Below are 21,950 nucleotides of genomic sequence, written 5' to 3'. Positions count from 1 at the left end.
CCATATTTTGTGTGAATGCCGATTGCAGTATGTATAAGTAAAAAGAGGAATTTAACAAAATGAAGTATGTATAGGTGAGATGAATGACATTTGGGATTGCTTTATAATATTTAAGCAAAGTAAAACAATAGGCATATTTGAAGCAGCTGTGACAAAATCTTGATAACTTTTAAATCTGGGTGATGGGGGTTCATTTTATTATTTCTTTTGTTGTATTTAAAATTTTTCATAATAATTTAAAAAAGGAATTCAAGCAGACAGATTATTGGTAGCAGGAGGCTGGAGTATACTAAGCAAGAGGACAAACAGTCACTCCAAATATCCTTCTTAACTGAGTTTGATGCCAGCAAAGCTCAACTACAAATTGAGAGGACCAGAGATGTCACTCTAAAACACCAAACATTGAATCAGTGAGACTGACTGGCAGCAGATGGGAACGGTCATTAAGGAACTAATCATTAAGAGGCCTGATGGCAAGCTGTGTTTGATGGGGGTGGGTGGGGACAACTGGGTTTTTAATGCTATGCCTTAAATAGTATCACTGCCTGGATGGATTTTAGAGTAGAGTATTTTTATGTTTTGGATGTTTAACTTCTTTTTACATAATTTATACTAATAATTATTATTATTACGGTTAAGGTAATGATGTCAAGTCTGTAAGCAAGCAGTATTCTTTGAAAGTAACAAAGCTAGAGCATGATGCAGAACAGGCAAAAGTCGAACTAATTAAAACACAAAAGCAGCTACAGGAGCTGGAAAACAAAGACCTTTCTGATGTTGCAATGAAGGTAAAATTACAGAAAGAGTTTCGTAAAAAGATGGATGCTGCAAAGCTGAGAGTTCAGGTAATTTAAAAAATGTAATTGAGAAAACTTATTTAAGCTTTCTTGCTTCTGAGGATTCTTGTACTGAGTTAGGAAAGAAGTGGGATTCAGTTTATACCAGCAAGAGAAACTGGGTATCAACTTTTCTTTTGTAGTGTGCTGGTCGATTTACGTATTTTACAATCTGGGTAGTATATTTCTTAATTCAAGAAGTATCTTCTTTCAATCATCATATCAAAAAGCCACATGGTAAGAAATAAACATAACCACGAAACAGTGTTTATTTCTGAAGGACAGAGGATTAAATAATGATTAAATAATACAAATAAAACAGCTGGTACATATATGACACTTTGTAGACACTCAACAAATGGGAACTATTTCGAGATATGGTTTTCCCAAACCATAACTGATTGTCTTAAGAAAGGTTAATAACTTTGTGTACTGCAACTCATCCTTAACTTCCTAATGCCTGGTTTTAGCTTTAACTTTAGAAATAGCTACAGTTAAAAATTCTATTCTATGAGAAATATTCCATCACATGGAGATTTTTTGTGATGAAGCCATTTCCAGGTGCTTTGGAGATAGTCACAGTGCTTTGTTAGTCTGATCATAATGAACTTTCTAGGATGTGTCCTCTATTTCTTTATCTCTCATGGTCTACTGCTTTCTTTCATGTTATAGAAACATTTTTATATTTTTCCATTTTAGGTAGAGTTGTAATTAACCTATTCACAGCATTATTGTTATTATTGAACTATGCCACAGTTATTTGCTTTAAACAAAATAGATGTTTACAATATACCTCTGGTGTGCCCGGTATATTGTAATATACCAGTATATTCTGGTGTGACAGGCCAGAAAAGTCCCTCCTGGGGTTTCTAATGCCACCTCAAACATCTGGATATTTCCACTAAAAGTTGTTGCCTAAATAGTTTCTCAAGTCAACATCAAGTTAAAATAATATGACTTGAATGTTTGAACTGCTTAAAGGAGGACATAGGGTGGTTATCTATGTCACACCTTCCATTTTCCTTCAGCATAGTTATTTCCACTTTGGAATTCACCTTTCCATGCTTTGCTTCCTGCTGTATATCCTTTTCTGCTAAGAGTACTGATAAGGAAAGAAAATGAAAGGTGTAGAACTTTACCTCAAAAGAAACATCTGATACAGCAGAGGACAGAAACAAGACATAGTTTTAGAAATTTTGTACCTTTGACATATCCATGCGCTACTCATGGAGATAAGGATGATAAGGAGGATGAGGAGGACAGTAGTTACCATTTGTTGAGGGCCTATACATACCAAATGGTTTATACTGATTATTTAATCCTTTGAAGTGGGCATTTTTAGCCATTTTACAAATGTGGAAAGAAAGGTTTAGAAAGGTAAAATAACTCAGTCAGAGTCCCATAGTGGTGATGACAATACCGGTTTTCAGTTCTCTAACATATCATACTTTTTTTTTGAGGTGAAGTCTTGCTCTGTTGCCCAGGCTGGAGTGCAGTGGCATGATCTCAGCCCACTGCAGTTGCCGCCTCCCAGGCTCAAATGATCCTCTTGCCTCAGGCTCTCAAATAGCTGGGATTACAGGTGCCTGCCACCACACCCGCAAATTTTTGTATTTTTGGTAGAGACGCAGTTTCACCACATTGGCCAGGCTGGTCTCAAACTCCTGACCTCAAGTGATCCACCCGTCTCGGCCTCAGAAAGTGCTGGGATTACAGGTGTGAGTCACCACACCCAGCCATATCATGCTGTTTTAAAATTTTGAAATACTAGTATTTTTATTGGTATAAAACAGTTATTTCAATTTTTGAAACAAAACATTTTTAAATTAAAAACTTCTAAAACCTATATTTTTAATGTCTTTAGGTATATGTAGGGCATTACATCCTGCATTAATAGTTTAATGCTGACAGATGCACTTTTGAGCAACTATGAAATAAGTGCAAAAGACAATGGCAACAGTATCTCACTCTTAAGTAAGACTTTCAGGATGTACACTGATATTTTTAATATTATGTGAAAAAGACACTAAAATGCTGGTATTATCATTTTTGCTGCAGTATTGTAATTACTGTCAATTGTAAGTGGCAAAGCCAGTGTCCAAATTTAGGTACTGGAAATGGCAAAGGCCTGTGGCCTCCAAGCCAGTGGTACCCAAAGTAGTCCATCTGCCGATTGTTCTTGTTCTGTGATGAGATAAAGGTCAGTCATTGCACAGCTTCCTTGATCAAAAAAGTCTCACATGAAAACGTCAACCGAATCTAACAGTATGCTGAGGAGTGCAAATTGACAACAATGTCTGTGAACTAGCACTGGTCCACAGATCACATTTTGAGTAGCACTGCTCTAAGCAGCAGTGCCTCTTGGATACTTAGTTTAATTAAAACAAAACTTGCCTATGCTAACACTTTATTGCCAAAATAAAGGAAATAATTAATTGTGGTCTGCATAATTTATGAATGACATCCCTTTACCTTTTTTATGCCACCTAATTGGTATTTAGTGCAATGCTAATCACATTATACAAGTTTAATATATGTTTGTTTGGTCAGGACTAAATTGTAACACAAGTATTTTATATTAGTGGTGTGAACACTTTGAAAGTCTAATGCTATCTGTACGTAATTTTAGTTAGATGAGAAGGAATTTAAGATAAATGTTAAAATAGTAATTATAATGGTTGGTCACTCTCAGGGAAGATGTTATCAGCTCTGATCATCCTAACTCAGGGATTAACGATTTAGGCTATAGCTGTAGCTATAAAAACAAGAGCACAGTAGAATGCTGTGCAGCCACCTGGAACAAATCTATATGAAAAGACCTCTGAGATAAGTAGGAAAAAAGGGAGACAGTAGTCTATATAGAATACATATGCAGCTATTTGCATGCATATGCATACATTTTTTTCTGGAAGAATATTTAAGAAATTGATAATTTTGTGTTGGGAAGCAGGACAGGTAGATTAGGGGTATATGATAAGAGTGACTCTTAAAATATAAATTCAGTTTTATACTGTTTTAACTATTTTTTAAATTAAAATACTTATTAATGAAAAGCAAATCATCTGTTTCATTTTGTTTGTTGTCCACATCAGGAAGTCTCATGATTCTTTATACTTTTACATATGTGATGCAAATTATGATCGTTTCCCTAATTGCAAAAATGGAAATGTATGATAGTAAGCAATTGTTTGTGAACCTGTCAAAAATAAATGAAAATCTAGGGAAAATTTCTTCCTTTACCATAAAATGAAAAGATTAAGTTTAGTTGAGGATTGTGAGAGATTCAGTTTTTCATTTTGAAATATTCCATATGATCTCAGGTCTTGCAGAAGAAGCAACAAGATAGTAAGAAACTGGCATCACTGTCAATCCAAAATGAGAAACGTGCTAATGAACTAGAGCAGAGTGTAGATCACATGAAATATCAAAAGATAGAGCTACAAAGAAAACTACGAGAAGAAAATGAAAAAAGGAAGCAACTGGATGCAGTAATTAAGCGGGACCAGCAAAAAATCAAAGTAATATTGTCATACATTCCTGCTAAGTATAATATGAAATGTTAAACGGCTCAGAGCTAACGAATCCATGGTCTTCATTCAGTTGGCTTGTGAAGTATCTATCCTTGACCTGCCCTTCACTGCTGTCCTTATTCACTTTAAAGCTTTGTTCATCTACATAGTAAAACCTACTTATTGAATTTTGAGTACTGTCTTGAAGGCTTTGACTTCACAAAAGAAGGTACAATGATAATTTCTCTTAGTAGGATCCTAACTTTAATTGAAGCTGTCAAAAACATACATTTATAAAGCCAACTTTCTAAATAATACCTATCATTTGAATAGGATTTTCTGTTTTCAAAGTGCTTTGACATGCGTTGTCCATGTGGCTACACAGAAAAAGTACCAGGTAAAGTGGTACCATTTCATTCACAGTGAGCAGAAAAATGATCAGACCTGTATGCACAGCAGTTCTAGAATAGATTGGGCTGGGGAAGAACTTAGTGGTGTCAGCCTAGGCTCTTTGACCAGGCTATCATAGTTTCAAATCCTAGCTCACTCAGTTGCTGGCTGAGAGATTTATTGAGAAAATAAATTTTCTCAAATTTCTCAAAAATTTTACCCTCTCTGAGTCTGTTTATTCTCATCTAAAATGGCCTTAATCCTACTTGTCCCACAGGGCTTTTTTGAAAAAGATGATGATGATCATAATAACAGACGCTCATCTAGTACTATGTGCCAAGCTCTGTTCCGCTGAAATGTTAAGCTGAACCCAAGGCGTGGGACATAATTGGAGATTTCCTAGATATTTTAAAAATTAAGATTTTATTTTTTTAGAGCCGTTTTAGGTTCACAGCAAAATTGAAAGGAAGGTGCAGAGATACGCCATATACTCCCTGTCCCTGCACATGTTTAGCCTCTCCTGTTATCAGTATGCCCCAGATTTCCTAGATTTTCAACAATGGATATAACCTATTTTCCGACCTTAAAAAAAAAATCACAGAATTCAGCAATGGAAGGGAACTTAAAGAGCATTTAAACCAAGTTACTCATTATTTATTATTAATTTTTAAGTTGTGGTAAAATATATATAACATAAAATTTACCATTTTAACTTTTTTTCCTTTTTTTTTTTTTGAGATGGAGTTTCACTCTTGTTGCCCAGGCTGGAGTGCAATGGTGTGATCTTGGCTCAACGCAACCTCCGCCTCCTGGGTTCAAGTGATTCTCCTGCCTCAGCCTCCTGAGTAGCTGGGATTACAGGTGTGCACCACCACGCCCGGCTAATTTTGTATTTTTAGTAGAGATGGGGTTTCTCCATGTTGGTCAGGCTGGTCTTGAACTCCCGACCTCAGGTGATCTGCCCGCCTCAGCCTCCCAAAGTGCTGGGATTACAGGTGTGAGCCACTGTGCCCAACCCATTTTAACTGTTTTTTAAGTGTATAATTCAGTGGCGTTAATTACATTCACAATCTTGTGCAACCATCACCACTATCTATTTCCAAAACATTTTCATCACTCCAGACAGACACTCTGTAATATTATGGAATAGCTCCTCATTTTCCCCTTCCCCCACCTCTTGGTAATCTCTAATCTACTTTCTCTATGAATTTGCTTATTCTAGATACTTCATATAAGTAGAATTATATAATATTTTACCTTCTGTGTCAGCCTTATTTCATTTAGCATAATATTTTCAAGGTTTGTCTACATTGCAGCATGTACAAGAACTTCATTGCCTTTTATTGCCAAGTAATATTCCATTGTATGGATATGCCACAGTTCTTTATCCATTCATCCATCAATGGACACTTGAGTTGTTTCTACCATTTGGCTATTGTGAATAATGCTGCAGTGAACACTGGCATACAAATAAGTCTCTGTTTTCAATTCCTTTGGGTATGTACCTAGGAGTATGTACCTAGGAGTAGAATTTCTGGGTTATATGGTAAATCTGTGCTTAGCTTTCTGAGAAACCACTGTTCTCCATAGCAGCAGCATCATTTTACATTTCCACCAGCAATGTGTGAATGTTCTAATTTCTCCACACTTTTGTCAACACCTGTTTCTTTCCTTTTTTTAATTATAGTCATCTGAGTAGGTATGAAGTTGTATCTCTTTTTTTTTTTGAGACAGAGTCTCTCTCTGTTGCCCAGGCTGGAGTGCAGTGGCGTGATCTCGGCTCACTGCAAGCTCCGCCTCCTGAGTTCACGCCATTCTCCTGCCTCAGCCTCCTGAGTAGCTGGGACTACAGGCACCTACCACCACGCCCGGCTAATTTTTTGTATTTTTAGTAGAGACGGGTTTTCACTGTGTTAGCCAGGATGGATGAAGTTGTATCTCATTGTGGTTTTGGTTTGCATTTCCCTAATGACTAATGATGTTGAGCATCTTTTCATGTGCTTATTGGCTGTTCATAAATCTTCTTTGGAGAAATGTCTATTCAAGTTCTTTGTCCACATTTTAATTTGGTTCTTTGTCTTTGTTGTTGAGTTGTATGAGTTCTTTACAGATTCTGACATTAAATTCTATCAGATACGTGATTTCCAAATATTTTTTCCTATTCTGTAGGTTTTCTTTATACTTTGATAATATCCTTTGATATGCAAAAATTTTTAGTTTTGTTGAAGTCCAATTTATCTTTTTTCTTTTGTTGCTTGTGCTTTTTGGTGTCATGTCTAAGAATCCATTGCCTAAATCCAAGGTCATGAAGATTTATGTTTTCTGCTAAGAGTTTTATGGTTTTTGCTTTTATATTTAGGTCATTGGTCCATTTGGGGTCAGTTTTTGTATATGGTGTGAAGTAGTGGTCCACATTTATTCTTTTGCATGTGGAACTCCAGTTGTACCAGTACCATCTGTTGAAGAGACTGTTCTTTCCTCCATTGAATGGTCTTGGCACCCTTATCAAAAATCAGCTGGAGTGGGAAATAGGGAAATGCTGATAGGGGAAACGGGGAGATGTTGGTCAAATGGTACAAAGTTGCAGTTATGTAGAATAAATAAGTCTAGAGACTTAGTGTACAGCATGATGACTATTGTATACTGGAAATTTGCTAAGAGAATGGATTTCAGGTACTCTTACCACACAAAAAAGCCAAAATGCTAACTATGTGAAGAGATAAATATGTTAGCTTGACTATAGTAATCATTTCACTGTGTATATCAAAACATCATGTTGTATACCTTACATATGTACAATTTTGTTTTTTTGAGACAGGGTCTCACTCTGTCACCCAGGCTGAAGTGCGGTGGCATGATCATAGCCCACTGCAGCCTCCAATTCCTGGGCTCAAGTGATCCACCTGCCTTAGCCTCCTAAGCAGTGGGACTACAGACGCACACCACCACACCTGGCTAATTTTTTTTCCCTACTTTTTATAGACAGTGTCTTGCTATATTTCCCAGGCTGGTTTTGAACTCCTGGCTTCAAGTGATCCTCTGGTCTTGGCCTCCCAAAGTATTGGGATTACAGACCTGAGCCACCATGCTTGGCCCCAGTTTTTATTTTTAAAAAATCAACTGGCCATAGATATATGGTTACTAAACTCTCAGTTCTATTCCATAGGTCTATATGTCTATCCTTATGCTAGTATCACACTATTTTGATTACTGTAGGTTTGTGTTAAGTCTTGAAATTGGGAAGTAAGTCCTCCCACCTTGCTCTTCTTTTTCAAGATGATTTTGGCTATTCAGGGCCCCTACAGTTTTCCATGTGAATTTGAGGATGGGCCTTTCCATTTCTGCAAAAAAGGCCATTGGAATTTTGATAAGGATTGTTGAATCTCTAGATTGCTCTGAGTAGTATTGACATCTTGACAATATTAAATTTTCTTATCCACGAGCATGGGAAGTCTTTCCATTTGTTTAGGTCTTCATTAATTTCTTTCAGCAATGTCGTAATTTTTAGTGTACCAGTAGTATTTTACCTCTTTACTTAAACTTGTTCCTAGATATTCTTTTAGATGCTATTATAAATGGAATTGCTTTTTAAATTTCCTTGACACTATAAGATAACCCAGTGAAGAGTATGAGTTTAATTGCAGCTATGGAAAAGTATTCTATACTCACCTGGGATGGAGTATAGAAGTTAAGAGGGCAAAAATCAGAGCCATGAGGAACTCCCATATTTAAAAGAACTGGTAATAATAATAATGATATTCATAATAATGGTAATAATAATTATAGCAATCGTTAACATTTATTGAGATTTATATTCAGGCAATACTTTGCTAAGCATGTACGTGTCATCTTTTGTCCTTTTTTCTTATTTTCAACTTTTTTTTTCTTCTGGATTTGTCTTTAAATATCTTAGGTTTTTTCATCCTAAAAGTATCCTCCTTCAACCTTTTTCCCCTCCCTTTCTTACCTCCCCTTTGTAACCATACTTCTTGGAAAAGTTGACTGCATTTGTTTCTGTTACTTCTACTTTCATTCATTCTCTTATCCTCTCCAGCTGGCTTCTGGCTCTATCACCCACTTCACAGCTCTTGAGAAGTTCACTAGTGCTCTCTCTGTCACTAAAGTCCTTATCTTAATACTGTGCATCTAGCACAGTTCAGCACTCCCTCCGTCTTGAAGTATTTTCCCCTTGCCTTTGTGACGTTATACTTTCCTTGTTTTTTTCTTCTCTTCCTGATTGCTTGTTCTCTGTCTTGGCTAGCTCATCCTACTCCACCAGTCCTTTTAAATATGGGAGTTCCTCATGGCTCTGGTCTCTGCCCTCTTCTATACTCCATCCTAGGTGAGTATAGGATACTTTTCCATGGCTGCAATTAAACTGAAAATTTCCAAATTTAATGCTTAATCCCAAGTCTGTTCTTTGAGCTCCAACCTCTTCCCTAGGTTGTCTTATAGATGAATTAATGATCTTCCTTACTTACCTTTCCATGATTCCCCACTCCCTGCTCCCTTCACGGGGGAAAAATGTAGTTCTCCAATGTGCCTTACATGATATATCAGTTGGGTGTGCTAGAAGTTTAGGCATCATCATTGGCTCTTGCGTCTTTCTTATGCATATCCAATGAACCATTAAAGCCTTCAGAGTATATCTTTAAAACACCATGAATCTGTCCAATTTTCATTTCTGCTGCCAACAACTTAGTCTGTTTTGTTTTAGCTCTTCTTCCAATGTGAAGATCAGGCCAGGCTGTTCAGTGTTGTGGTCTTTGGGTTTTAACTCCTCATCTCTCATAGGCCATGGCTTAAACCAGCAAGACATAGCACTCTCTAAATCCATGCTTAGGGAAAAGAAGACACTGTCTTCTTCAAAGAGTAGAAGTCTGCTGAAATGCAACTCTGCTTGTAACTCAAACTTTTACCTTCTTATCTAGTGCACTTTTTTTTTTTTTTTGAGACAAGGTCTTGCTCTGTCATCCAGGCTTGAGTGCAGTGATGTGATCATGGCTCACTGTAGCCTTGGCCTCCTGGGCTCAAGGAATCCTCCCACCTCAGCCTCCCAAGTAGCTAGGACTGCAGGCACATGCCAGCGTACCTCACACATTTTTTAATTTTTTGTAGAGATAGGGTCTTACTATGTTGCCCAGGCTGATCTCGAACTCCTGGGCTCAAGTGATCCTCCTGCCTCAGCCTCCCAAAATGCTGGGATTACAGGCATAAGCCACCACACCTTGCCACCTAGGGCACTTTTATTCCATCTTGCCACATCTCTAATTTTAGTGAAATGACCCATTTATGGGGGATATCAGGTATTCCAGAAAAAGGAACAGACTTTCCCAAAGATACATTGATGTATCCTCTACTTAATGCAAAAACAGAAAACCTGCTTACAGTCCTAAAGGATAAAATTTGCTGTCTGTTTGGAGCTAACTCTCTGAGACTCCTGTCTCTTTTCTACTTGACTAAACCATTTCCAAAGAATAGTACAACTTCTGCGTAGGTTCTCTTCAGAGCAGTAGTTCTTAACTGAGGTCCATGGATAGGCTTTGAAGAAAAGATATGAGAACTCCTGAAATTGTGGGTGGTGGTGTGATCTTAAGCTTTTTAACCACCCATTTCCTCATCTATAAAATGGATTTTATAATAGTCCCTATATCATAGGATTGTTGTGAGGGCTAAATGGGATAATTAAATAGATATAAAAAGCCTAGCACAGTGCCTGGTACACAGTTATTTCAATATGTATAACAAAGATTACAATGTAAGGAAAAAGGCACTGTCTGGAGCAACATGTGGAAGAGGGAATTAGAAGTACTCCTGTGTCCTTTTTTTTTTTTTTTTTTTTGACACGGAGTCTCTCTTTGTTGCCCAGGCTGGAGTGCAGTGGCGTGATCTTGTCTCACTGCAAGCTCCGCCTCCCGGGTTCATGCCATTCTCCTGCCTCAGCCTCCCAAGTAGCTGGGACTACAGGCACTTGCCACCACACCCGGCTAATTTTTTTGTCTTTTTAATACAGACACAGGGTTTCACGGTGTTAGCTAGGATAGTCTCGATCTCCTGACCTTGTGATCTACCCGCCTTGGCCTCCCAAAGTGCTGGGATTACAAGTGCAGTATACTTTTAAAGTGTATGTGGACAAACAGAAATAGTAGAGAGTCAACTCCAAGTATAAGGTCTCTTTATTTAAGGTAGCTTTATTTCATCATCCTGAAATGTCTAGGACTATCACAGGGGCTAAATTATAGCTATGAACTAGAACTAGGGAAGCATCAAGAACTATGGGTGGTAAACATAGAGTCCAAATTCACTCATAACTCAGATGGGTGTAACATTTTTCTTTATTTAGTTTATAGCACCTGTCTTTGTGAGTGCACCTCTCTTCTATCCATGTCATGATTATTGCTGGAAATATGGTGGAAACTAATCAAATGTTCTCTCTGTTCAAACCTTGTTCTAAAAATCTAAACACTTCCTTTAAATACTTCTCAGGTCTTTTGAATAAGAATGCTCAGTCTCTTAGCCTCCTCTTCCCTATGCTTCTCTCCCTAAGATGACAGCCAGTGTATGTTGTAGTTGGGTGTATAGCCTTCTTTTGTCCTATGCCTTGGAGTTGAGGATTGTGACCAGCTGGAAATTGTGCTCCCTTGTCCACCTTACCCTGCCTAATCTGCTGGCCCCTGATGATGAAACCCCTGGCTGGTATAACTCGCAGTTTGATCTTGCTTCTGGTTTAGAGCATGGGGGTGCTTTCCCTTCATCTCATCTCCCACTAGCATTATAAGCCCCTACTGAGGCTACTAGGCATTCTGTCTAGCTTGCTAGCCCAGTGGCCTGTCCTTATACCTAGTTTGGGAGCCAGTTCCCCACAGTGACTACCTACATTAGCTCTCAACTCAGGATCCATGCCACTTGAGACCAAGGAGTCCAACTGGGGTCTCTTTCCTAATTGTACCTCTCTGCTTTTTCAGCAAGGCTGGGCAATTGTATATGGGTGTGGGGCTTCTGCACTGCAGTCTGCATTTTCTCTCCTGAATAGTTTAGGAGCCCGTCTCTCCCCATTGATACCTTTACTTATCATCCCCCTTTCTGGACCAAAACTCAGACAGAGGACAATTGGGAAACAAGTCTTCCTTACTGTCTCTTTTCTCCTTTCTGCCGTTCCCAGGGCTGGAGAGCACTAGGCTTTTCTTTTACTTCCTATCAGTGCTTCTGAAATTACTTGTGGAGAAGGTATAGTTTTTATTTTGTTATAAATTTGTCACAGCCTAACACTTTTATAAAACATGAATTAGTAGAAAAGTGAAATTTAAAATATACAAATAAAAGTCCATTTAAAAAATTGTTAGAGTCATCAGACATAAAATTATTCTGTCAAATTGCTATAAAAGTATCTCAGCACTTTCGATTGTGTACTTATCCATCACAGACCAGTAACAGAGAGTATGTGAACTGGCCAGCTTTGACTCATGGCCTCCTTCCTGTCCTGCTAAGCTTTAGTGATGGACAACATCATTTCTAAACCCCTAGAAGGCACCATGAACATTGCGCCTTTTGTTTTGTTTTGTTTTGTTTTGAGACGGAGTCTCACTCTGTCACCTAGGCTAGAGTGCAGTGGCGGGATCTCAGCTCACCGTAATCTCTGCCTCTCAAGTTCAAGCGATTCTCGTGCCTCAGCCTCCTGAGTAGCTGGGAATACAGGCACACGCCCGGCTAATTTTTGTATTTTTAGTAGAGACGGGGTTTCCCCATGTTGGCCAGACTGGTCTTGAACTCCTGACCTCAGGTGATCGGCCTGCCTCGGCCTCCCAAAGTGCTGGATTACAGGCATGAGCCACCACTCCTGGCCAACATCGCACCTCTTGACTTGACCCTTAAGATGTGGATGGAGGCTGGGCGTGGTGGCTCATGCTTGTAATTCCAGCACTTTGGGAGGCTGAGGCAGGTGGATCACCTGAGGTCAGGAGTTCGAGACCAGCCTGGCCAACATGGTAAAACCCTATCTCTCCTAAAAAATAAAAAAGAAAATACAAAAATTAGCCAGGTGCGGTGGCACATGCCTATAATACCAGCTACTCAGGAGGCTGAGGCATGAGAATTACTTGAAACCTGGGAGGCGGAGGCTGCAGTGGGCCAAGATTATGCCATTGCATCCAGCCTGGGTGACAGAGTGAGACTTTATCTCGAAAAAAAAAAAAAGATGTGGATGGAAACTAAAGAAATTTGGAAAATGCACTTCATAAGACCATGATATGTCTTCCAAGTCTATTCTCATATTGCAAACTCCCATTTTTGAACACTAGAAATTGAACATTACTTTTCTTTTTGCATTTCTACATAATAAATTTTAATATACTCACAGCAGATGGATGTCTTGGGTGGAGTAACTATGAAAGTAATAAGCTCAGAAAGGCAGAAGAGAATAACCCACTTATAAATTTCAGACTCATCCTTGTTACGCTAATGTGTAACACTCACGAAGAATGAAAAAAACGCTCAGTTTTGTTAGTAAATCCTAATTTTTGCAGTTGTATTGTATTGCCTCAGTAAGAGCTAACATTCCTTTCTTCTTAGATATGCTAATTATCCTGGTCTGATCACTATACGTTATATGTATTGAAATAATCACTGTGTACCTCACGAAAATGTACAATTATTATTTGTCAATTAAAAATTAAGGCTGAGCATGGTGACTTATGCCTATAATCCCAGAACTTTAGGAAGTTGAGGCTGGAGGATCACTGGAGGCCAGGAAGATCACTGGAGACTGGCCTGGGCAACATAACAAGACCCTATCTCTACAAAAAATTTAAAAAAAAAATTAGCTGGATGTGGTGGTACACACCTGTAGTCCTAGCTACTTGGGAGGCTGAGGTGAGAGGATTACTTGAGCCCAGGAGCTTGAGCTTACAGTGAGCTATGATCACACCATTGCACTCTAGTCTAGATACAGAGTGAGACCCTATCTCTAAAAAATTTTTTTAAACAAAAAAATCCGCACATTATTTTCTTCTCAAATAGAGCCCCAACTGTCATCTACTCATTTTCTCTTTCTGTGACTAAGGAAGTAAATGTTAAGAAAATGTGGCTGGATGGCTTGAGCCCAGGAGTTTGAGGCTGTGATTGTGCCACTGCACTCCAGCCTGGGTGACAGAGCGAGAGCTTGTCTCCAAAAAAAAAAAAAAAGAAAGAAAATAATTGTCATCAGCATACTTAATGGTCAGGTGTAAAAGCAATAAGGTGTTTTCAATTTCTTTTTCTATAGGAAATACAATTAAAAACACGACAGGAAGAAGGTCTAAAACCGAAAGCTGAGGACCTTGATGCATGTAACTTGAAAAGGAGAAAAGGTTCGTTTGGAAGTATAGACCATCTCCAGGTTTGTCAATTCTATTTAGTGTTTCCTGGTTTCTCTTCAATCTGATGGTTGTCTAAATAGAGGTAAACTCACACCTGTAATCCTAGCACTTTGGGATGCCGAGGTGGGTGGATCACCTGCGGTCAGGAGTTCAAGACCAGCCTGGTCAACATGGTAAAACCCCATCTCTACTAAAAGTATAAAAATTAGCCGGGCTTGGTGGCAGGCGCTTGTAATCCCAGCTACTTGGGAGGCTGAGGCAGGAGAATCGCTTGAACCCTGGAGGTGGAGGCTGCAGTGAGCCAAGACCATGCCACTGCACTCCAGACTGGGCAACAAGAGCAAAACTCCCTCTCAATAAATAGATAGGTAGATAGATAGATAGATAGAGAGATAGATAGATGTAAAAACTGGTGGACTCTGAATAAAACCTTCAAACACTAGATGCCGCCCAAATGCAAAATTTCTAGTATTTGTTTTGAAACTTTATTATTTTTCTTTTCTTAAATTTTAGATTCAGGGATACACATGCAGGTTTGTTACATGGGTATATTGTGTGATGCTAAGATTTGGGCTTCTAATAATCCTGTTGCCCAAGTAGTGAAACTTTTATTATTACAAAATTATGTTCTCATCCAGAAATGTGCTGTATTTTTTGTTTTTTCTTGCTCTCAGCAGAATCAATATATTCTTATTTCGGTAGAAATGAGTTGATTTGAATGTTGTAGAATATAAACATGAAATCCATGTTCACTGGACTGTATTTATTCCCATCTCATGAAGACGAGTATATTTTATTTTTTTTGAGACGGAGTCTCGCTCTGTCACCCAGGCTGGAGTGCTGTGGCACGATCTCAGCTCACTGCAAGCTCCGCCTCCCGGGTTCACACCATTCTCTTGCCTCAGCTTCCCAAGTAGCTGGGACCACAGGTGCCCACCACCATGCCTGGCTAATTTTTTGTATTTTTAGTAGAGACGAGGTTTCACCATGTTAGCCAGGATGGTTTCGATTTCATGATCTGCCCGCCTCGGCCTCCCAAAGTGCTGGGATTACAGGTGTGAGCCACTGCGCCCAGCTGAAGACAAGTATATTTCTAAAAATCAGAACTCTACATTCAAAGAAAACCAAATTGTATATGTACTTTATATATTAAAAAGCCATTATTTTAGTGCCACCTTTTAAAAAGAAAGTCATAATCCACAAACTAATTTTGAAGTTCAAAGAAATTGAGATTTTAAATTTTATGTAAGCAAAAAATACTGTATTTAAAATACCTAGAATGCAATTATCTCTACCTTACTTTAGAAAGATTTATTCTCTCTTCATAAATTTTACATTACATTTTCTTAGTGACATTTAATAGTGACATGGGTACATTCCCATACACACCCATTCCACCCAGAAATGTCATCACCAGTTGTAATTTTTTAGGTTTTTTCCTTTTAAGTGGAGCTTAAAAAGAATCTCTTATTCATCTTTCAAACCCCACTCACAGTTTAAGAATGTTTGTAGAATATATTTAAGTTACTTGCTAGACTTCCTAGGATCTCCTACTGGAGTATTTAAGGATATGACAAAATTAACATTTTTATAGTTGCTCTTTCTCTTCCTAATAATTGTAGAGCTACTATAATATTTTAGGCTCCAGTGTTATCTGGACATGATAGTGCTTATAAGATTATACTATTAATATCCTGGTATTATTGGAAGACCGAATAGCTATGCATCTTCTTTGTCTTGGCCATTTTGCTCTCTTTTTCTCATATATATTCACTGTCTCATTGTATGATAGATTTCCAGAAACCCTTTCTATAAGGTTCATGAAGGACTAGGAAATAATACTATATGGATTTCTTTTCCTATTTATTTGTTGTTTTGGTGGCAGTGCTTCATTACCATGTCCACTTGGTAGAGTTCCTTTTAAACAGTCATATTCCATCTATATTTATGTTTGTATTTGTTTCCGCATATCCTTAATTCAAGAGAGTACTCAGATGTTTGTTTTGGAGATCTTTTCAGCAATTTTTTATTTTTGTTTTTTTTCTTTTTTAAAAATAATTATTTGAGGTTGACAAGCTACAATGCAAATTGGCTTTCCTTCCATCCTCCATCATCTGTGTCTTCCACTGTGTGTATTCATTTATTCACTTCATTGACTGACTGAATCAGGCATTCATTCACTCATTCATTTAACATTTTATTGAATGCCTACTGTGGCCCAGGCAATATACCAGCCATGTGGATAGACGGGTAAAAACTACAGCCCCTGCAATCAATCAAGGAGCTGAAGTTGGGGAGATAGATACGTAGGGCAGCCACCAGTGTAAGTGCTGTGATGGAACTGTGCACCACTACAACAGAGTAAAAGACTCCAGCATGTTCTTAATATAGGCATAGGAAATTATCAGCCCTTTCTTCGTCAGGCTAAAAAATCCTAGACTGTTTAACATATCTGGGGAGTAAATTTTAATTCTTTATAAAACAACATAGCTACATCTTGACTAGAACCACTGATGTCTTTAGGATCTCAGATGGCTACCTGAGTTACTCTGAGTGATAGTTTTTAAATGTTCATTTAAGAGATTTCAGCCAATCTGAAATTCTATTATTACCATATAATTTTTATGGCAGAAGGAAAAACAAGTAACTTTTTTTTTTAATTTTAATGTAGAAATTGGATGAGCAAAAGAAATGGTTAGATGAAGAAGTAGAGAAAGTTCTGAACCAACGCCAAGAATTAGAGGAGCTGGAAGAAGACTTAAAGAAACGGGAGGCCATAGTTTCTAAGAAGGAGGCTCTGTTACAGGAGAAGAGTCACCTGGAAAATAAGAAATTGAGATCTAGTCAGGTATTCTGTTTAATACACTACTTGATTCTGGTTGTAAACCACTCCCCACTCCCCACTAGGATGGCTATAATCAGAAAAACATAATAAGAAATGTGTGGGAGGAGGTGGAGAAATTGGGACCTTCATACACTGCTGGTGAAATTGGAAAATGGTGCAATTGCTTCGGATAACCATTTTGTAGTTCCTCAAAAGGCTAAACTTACGGATACTATGTGACCCAGTAATCTCACTCCTAGGGATGGGTGGGAGGGTGGGTGGGTGGATTAATGGATGGATGGATGGATGGATAGATAGATAGATAGATAGATAGATAGATCGATCGATCTATCTCTGTATGTATTTCTCCATGAGAAATGAAAGCATGTATCCACACAAAAACTTGAACATGAACATTCATAGTAACATTATTCATAATAGCTAAAAACTGAAAACAACACAAATGTTCATCAAGTGATGAATGGATAAACTGTGATTATCCATACAATAGTGTATTATTTGACAATAGAAGGGAATGAAGTACTGATACATGCTACAACATGGATGAACCTTGAAAACCTATGTTAAGTGAAAGAAACCAGTCACAAAAGACCACCTTTGTATAATACCATTTGTATCAAGTCTCCAGAATGGGCAATTCCATTTCTGTCCAGAGACAAAAACTAGAATAGTGGTTACCTAGGGTTGGTGGGGGATTGCGGGGGAAATAGAATGCCTACTAATAGGTGTGGGGTTTCTTTTTTTTGGGAGGGGGGGTGAAATATAAAATTGATTGTGGTGATGGTTACATAACTATGAATATATGAAAAACCATTGAATTATATACTTCTTTTTTTTTTTATTTTTTGAGACTGGAGTGCAGTGGCGCGATCTGTGCTCACTGCAACCTCTGCCTCCTGGGTTCAAGCGATTCTCCTGTATCAGCCTCCCGAGTAGCTCGGACTACAGGCGCACACCACCATGCCCAGCTAATTTTTGTATTTTTAGTAGAGACTGGGTTTCACCATATTGGTCAGACTGGTCTCGAACTTCTGACCTTGTGATCCGCCCATCTTGGCCTCCCAAAGTGCTGGAATTACAGGCATGAGCCACCATGCCCGGCCTTGAGTTATATACTTTAAATTGGTGAACTGCATGGTATGTAGATTATATCTCATTAAAGCTATTATGTTTTTTGAAAAGCCATAAAAGGGAAAAGACAGTAGAGGAGATAACAGAGGACAAAAGATTACAAAAAAAGAAAAGATGGAAAGCAAATAGATGAGAGCTTATTAACTTAGCAGAACAGAAGATGCTGCATTCCAAGTACCTAGAGAGACACAAATGAGAGCCAGGCTAAGACCCTACATATATGCTATCACCACACATCTTACCAGCTTTTTAATACCTGACTCTGAAATGTGATGGGCATTTTAGGAATGCTTTAGATGTTTTCCTTTTTTAAAAATAACAGTTTTAGAGAGATAAAATTCACATAGAACATCAAAAAGACTCAGAAATGAAGGGACCAAGATTTTCAGAAGGCAGGAGTAGCATAAAGATGAAAACAGGGCATAGTCATGAAACTATTTTTTCTCACTCTGGGACCGATTTATTTTCTGAAGATTGAACCAGGCACAGCAAAGGTTGTGATAAGTCAAAAAAACTCCAAATAGGGAATGAATGCAAGTCTGCATATGAATCGTGAAACATCTATTTCCTAATCTCTACTTGGATCTAAGAATGCTGGCAGCCAGATTTATACTTCCTAGCCGGAGATTGGCATATTTTCTGAAACATCTAAAAAGATATGAAAACTCTTAAATTTGGAAGCCCCCACTTAAATAAGTGGCCCACATATATGCTGTTACCACAAATCTTATCTGCTTTTCGATACCTGACTCTGAAATATGATCGACATTTCAGGAATGCCACTATTAAAGACAGAAAACAAAACAAAAGGAAAAAATAAACTCAGAGACATTAGAGATAGAGCAAGAAGCTGAAAAAAACTTCACAGAAATCTTAATATCCTCAATGTGGTAAAAGATGACTATCTATAAATAACTACAAGTTATTAAAAACATGAAAGAACTCTTGGAAATTAAAAGGGTTGGAGGATAGGCAGAGCGCGGTGGCTCACACCTGTAATCCCAGCACTTTGGGAGGCCAAGGCGGGCAGATCACTGGAGGTCAGGAGTTCGACACCAGCCTGACCAACATGGTGAAACCCTGTCTCTTCTAAAAATACAAAAATTAGCCAGGCGTGGTTGTGGGCACCTGTAATCCCAGGTACTTGGGAGCTGAGGCAGGAGAATCACTTGAACCTGAGAGGCAGAGGTTGCAGTGAGCCGAGACCATGCCATTGCACTCTAGTCTGGGTGACAAGAGCAAAACTCCATCTCAACAAAAAGGGTCAGAGGATAAAGTTGAGGAAATATTCCAAAAAGTAAGTAAAAATATAAGTTAATAGAAAGTAGGAGCAAAACATTTTTAATTGGCAGATAAATCCAGAAAGCCCAAGATCCAAGTAATGGGAATTCCAGAAAGATACAACAGAGAAAACAGAAAAGAGGAGAGTATCAAAGACATCATATAAAAAATTTTGTCAACACCAGTAATGTGAGGCTCTAGGCCTCTCACGTGCAGAGACACACATAGGCTCAAAATAAAGGGATGGAGGAAGATATACCAAGCAAATGGAAAACAAAAAAAGGCAGGGGTTGCAATCCTAGTCTCTGATAAAACAGACTTTAAACTAACAAAGATCAAAAGAGACAAAGAAGGCCATTACATAATGGTAAAGGGATCAATTCAACAAGAAGAGCTAACTATCCTAAATGTATATGCACCCAATACAGGGGCACCCAGATTCATAAAGCAAGTCCTTAGAGACCTACAAAGAGACTTAGACTCCCACACAATAATAATGGGAGACTTTTAACACCTCACTGTCAACATTAGACTGATCCATGAGACAGAAAGTTAACAAGGATATCCAGGAATTGAACTCAGCTCTGCACCAAGCAGACCTAATAGACATCTACAGAACTTTCCACCCCAAATCAACACAATATACATTCTTCTCAGCACCACATCACACTTATTCCAAAACTGACCACATAGTTGGAAGTAAAGCACTCCTCAGCAAATGTAAAAGAACAGAAATTATAACAAACTGTCTCTCAGACTACAGTGCAATCAAACTAGAACTCAGGATTAAGAAACTCACTCAAAACCGCTCAACTACATGGAAACTGAACAACCTGCTCCTGAATGACTACTGGGTACCTAATGAAATGAAGGCAGAAATAAAGATGTTCTTTGAAACCAACAAGAACAAAGACACAACATACCAGAATCTCTGGGACACATTTAAAGCAGTGTGTAGAGGGAAATTTATAGCACTAAATGCCGACAAGAGAAAGCAGGAAAGATCTAAAATTAACAGCCTAACATCACAATTAAAAGAATTAGAGAAGCAAGAGCAAACACATTCAAAAGCTAGCAGAAGGCAAGAAATAACTAAGATCAGAGCAGAACTGAAGGAGATAAAGACACAGAAAACCCTTCAAAAAATCAGTGAATCAAGGAGCTGGTTTTTTGAGATCAAGAAAATTGATGGACTGCTAGTAAGACTAATAAAGAAGAAAAGAGAGAAGAATCAAATAGACGCAATAAAAAATGATAAAGGGGATATCACCACTGATCCCACAGAAATACAAACTACCATCAGAGAATACTATAAAAACCTCTATGCAAATAAACTAGAAAATCTAGAAGAAATGGATAAATTCCTGGACACATACACCCTCCCAAGACTAAACCAGGAGGAAGTTGAATCTCTGAATAGACCAATGACAGGCTCTGAAATTGAGGCAATAATTAATAGCTTACCAACCGAAAAAAGTCCAGGATCAGACGGATTCACGGCCGAATTCTACCAGAGGTACAAGGAGGAGCTGGTACCATTCCTTCTGAACCTATTCCAATCAATAGAAAAAGAGGGAATCCTCCCTAACTCATTTTATGAGGCCAGCATCATCCTGATACCAAAGCCTGGCAGAGACACAACAAAAAAAGAGAATTTTAGACCAATATCCCTGATGAACATTGATGCAAAAATCCTCAATAAAATACTGGCAAACCGAATCCAGCAGCACATCAAAAAGCTTATCCACCATGATCAAGTGGGCTTCATCCCTAGGATGCAAGGCTGGTTCAACATACGCAAATCAATAAATGTAATCCAGCATATAAACAGAACCAAAGACAAAAACCACATGATTATCTCAATAGATGCAGAAAAGGCCTTTGACAAAATTCAACAGCCCTTCATGGTAAAAACTCTCAATAAATTAGGTATTGAGGGGACATATCTAAAAATAATAAGGGCTATTTATGACAAACCTACAGCCAATATCGTACTGAATGGGCAAAAACTGGAAGCATTCCCTTTGAAAACTGGCACAAGACAGGGATGCCCTCTCTCACCACTCCTATTCAACATAGTGTTGGAAGTTCTGGCCAGGGCAATCAGGCAGGAGAAAGAAATAAAGGGTATTCAGTTAGGAAAAGAGGAAGTCAAATTGTCCCTGTTTGCAAATGACATGATTGTATATCTAGAAAACCCCATCGTCTCAGCCCAAAATCTCCTTAAGCTAATAAGCAACTTCAGCAAAGTCTCAGGATACAAAATCAGTGTGCAAAAATCACAAGCATTTTTATACACCAATAACAGACAAACAGAGAGCCCAGTCATGAGTGAACTCCCATTCACAATTGCTTCAAAGAGAATAAAATACCTAGGAATCCAACTTACAAGGGATGTGAAGGATCTCTTCAAGGAGAACTACAAACCACTGCTCAATGAAATAAAAGAGGATACAAACAAATGGAAGAACATTCCATGCTCATGGGTAGGAAGAATCAATATCGTGAAAATGGCCATACTGCCCAAGGTAATTTATAGATTCAATGCCATCCCCATCAAGCTACCAATGACTTTCTTCACAGAACTGGAAAAAACTACTTTAAA

General features: G+C 38.3%; 1 protein-coding gene across 12 annotated transcripts in view; it reads left to right on the top strand.

The window, feature by feature from the left end:
* Positions 1–21,950, top strand: part of KIF27 (kinesin family member 27) — an 86,416-nt gene that overhangs the window by 37,449 nt on the left and 27,017 nt on the right. For all 12 annotated transcript variants that reach the window (XM_034967500.3, XM_055091945.2, XM_055091941.2 and 9 more), the window contains 4 exons: positions 640–845; positions 4,157–4,354; positions 13,995–14,108; positions 16,760–16,936. In XM_034967500.3, the coding sequence (XP_034823391.1) occupies positions 640–845; positions 4,157–4,354; positions 13,995–14,108; positions 16,760–16,936 (695 nt within the window). The remainder of the gene's footprint in view (positions 1–639; positions 846–4,156; positions 4,355–13,994; positions 14,109–16,759; positions 16,937–21,950) is intronic.

This window comes from Pan paniscus, chromosome 11 (genome assembly GCF_029289425.2).
Source record: "Pan paniscus chromosome 11, NHGRI_mPanPan1-v2.0_pri, whole genome shotgun sequence".
Taxonomy (NCBI): domain Eukaryota; kingdom Metazoa; phylum Chordata; class Mammalia; order Primates; family Hominidae; genus Pan; species Pan paniscus.
This window is presented reverse-complemented; position numbering and strand designations above follow the sequence as displayed.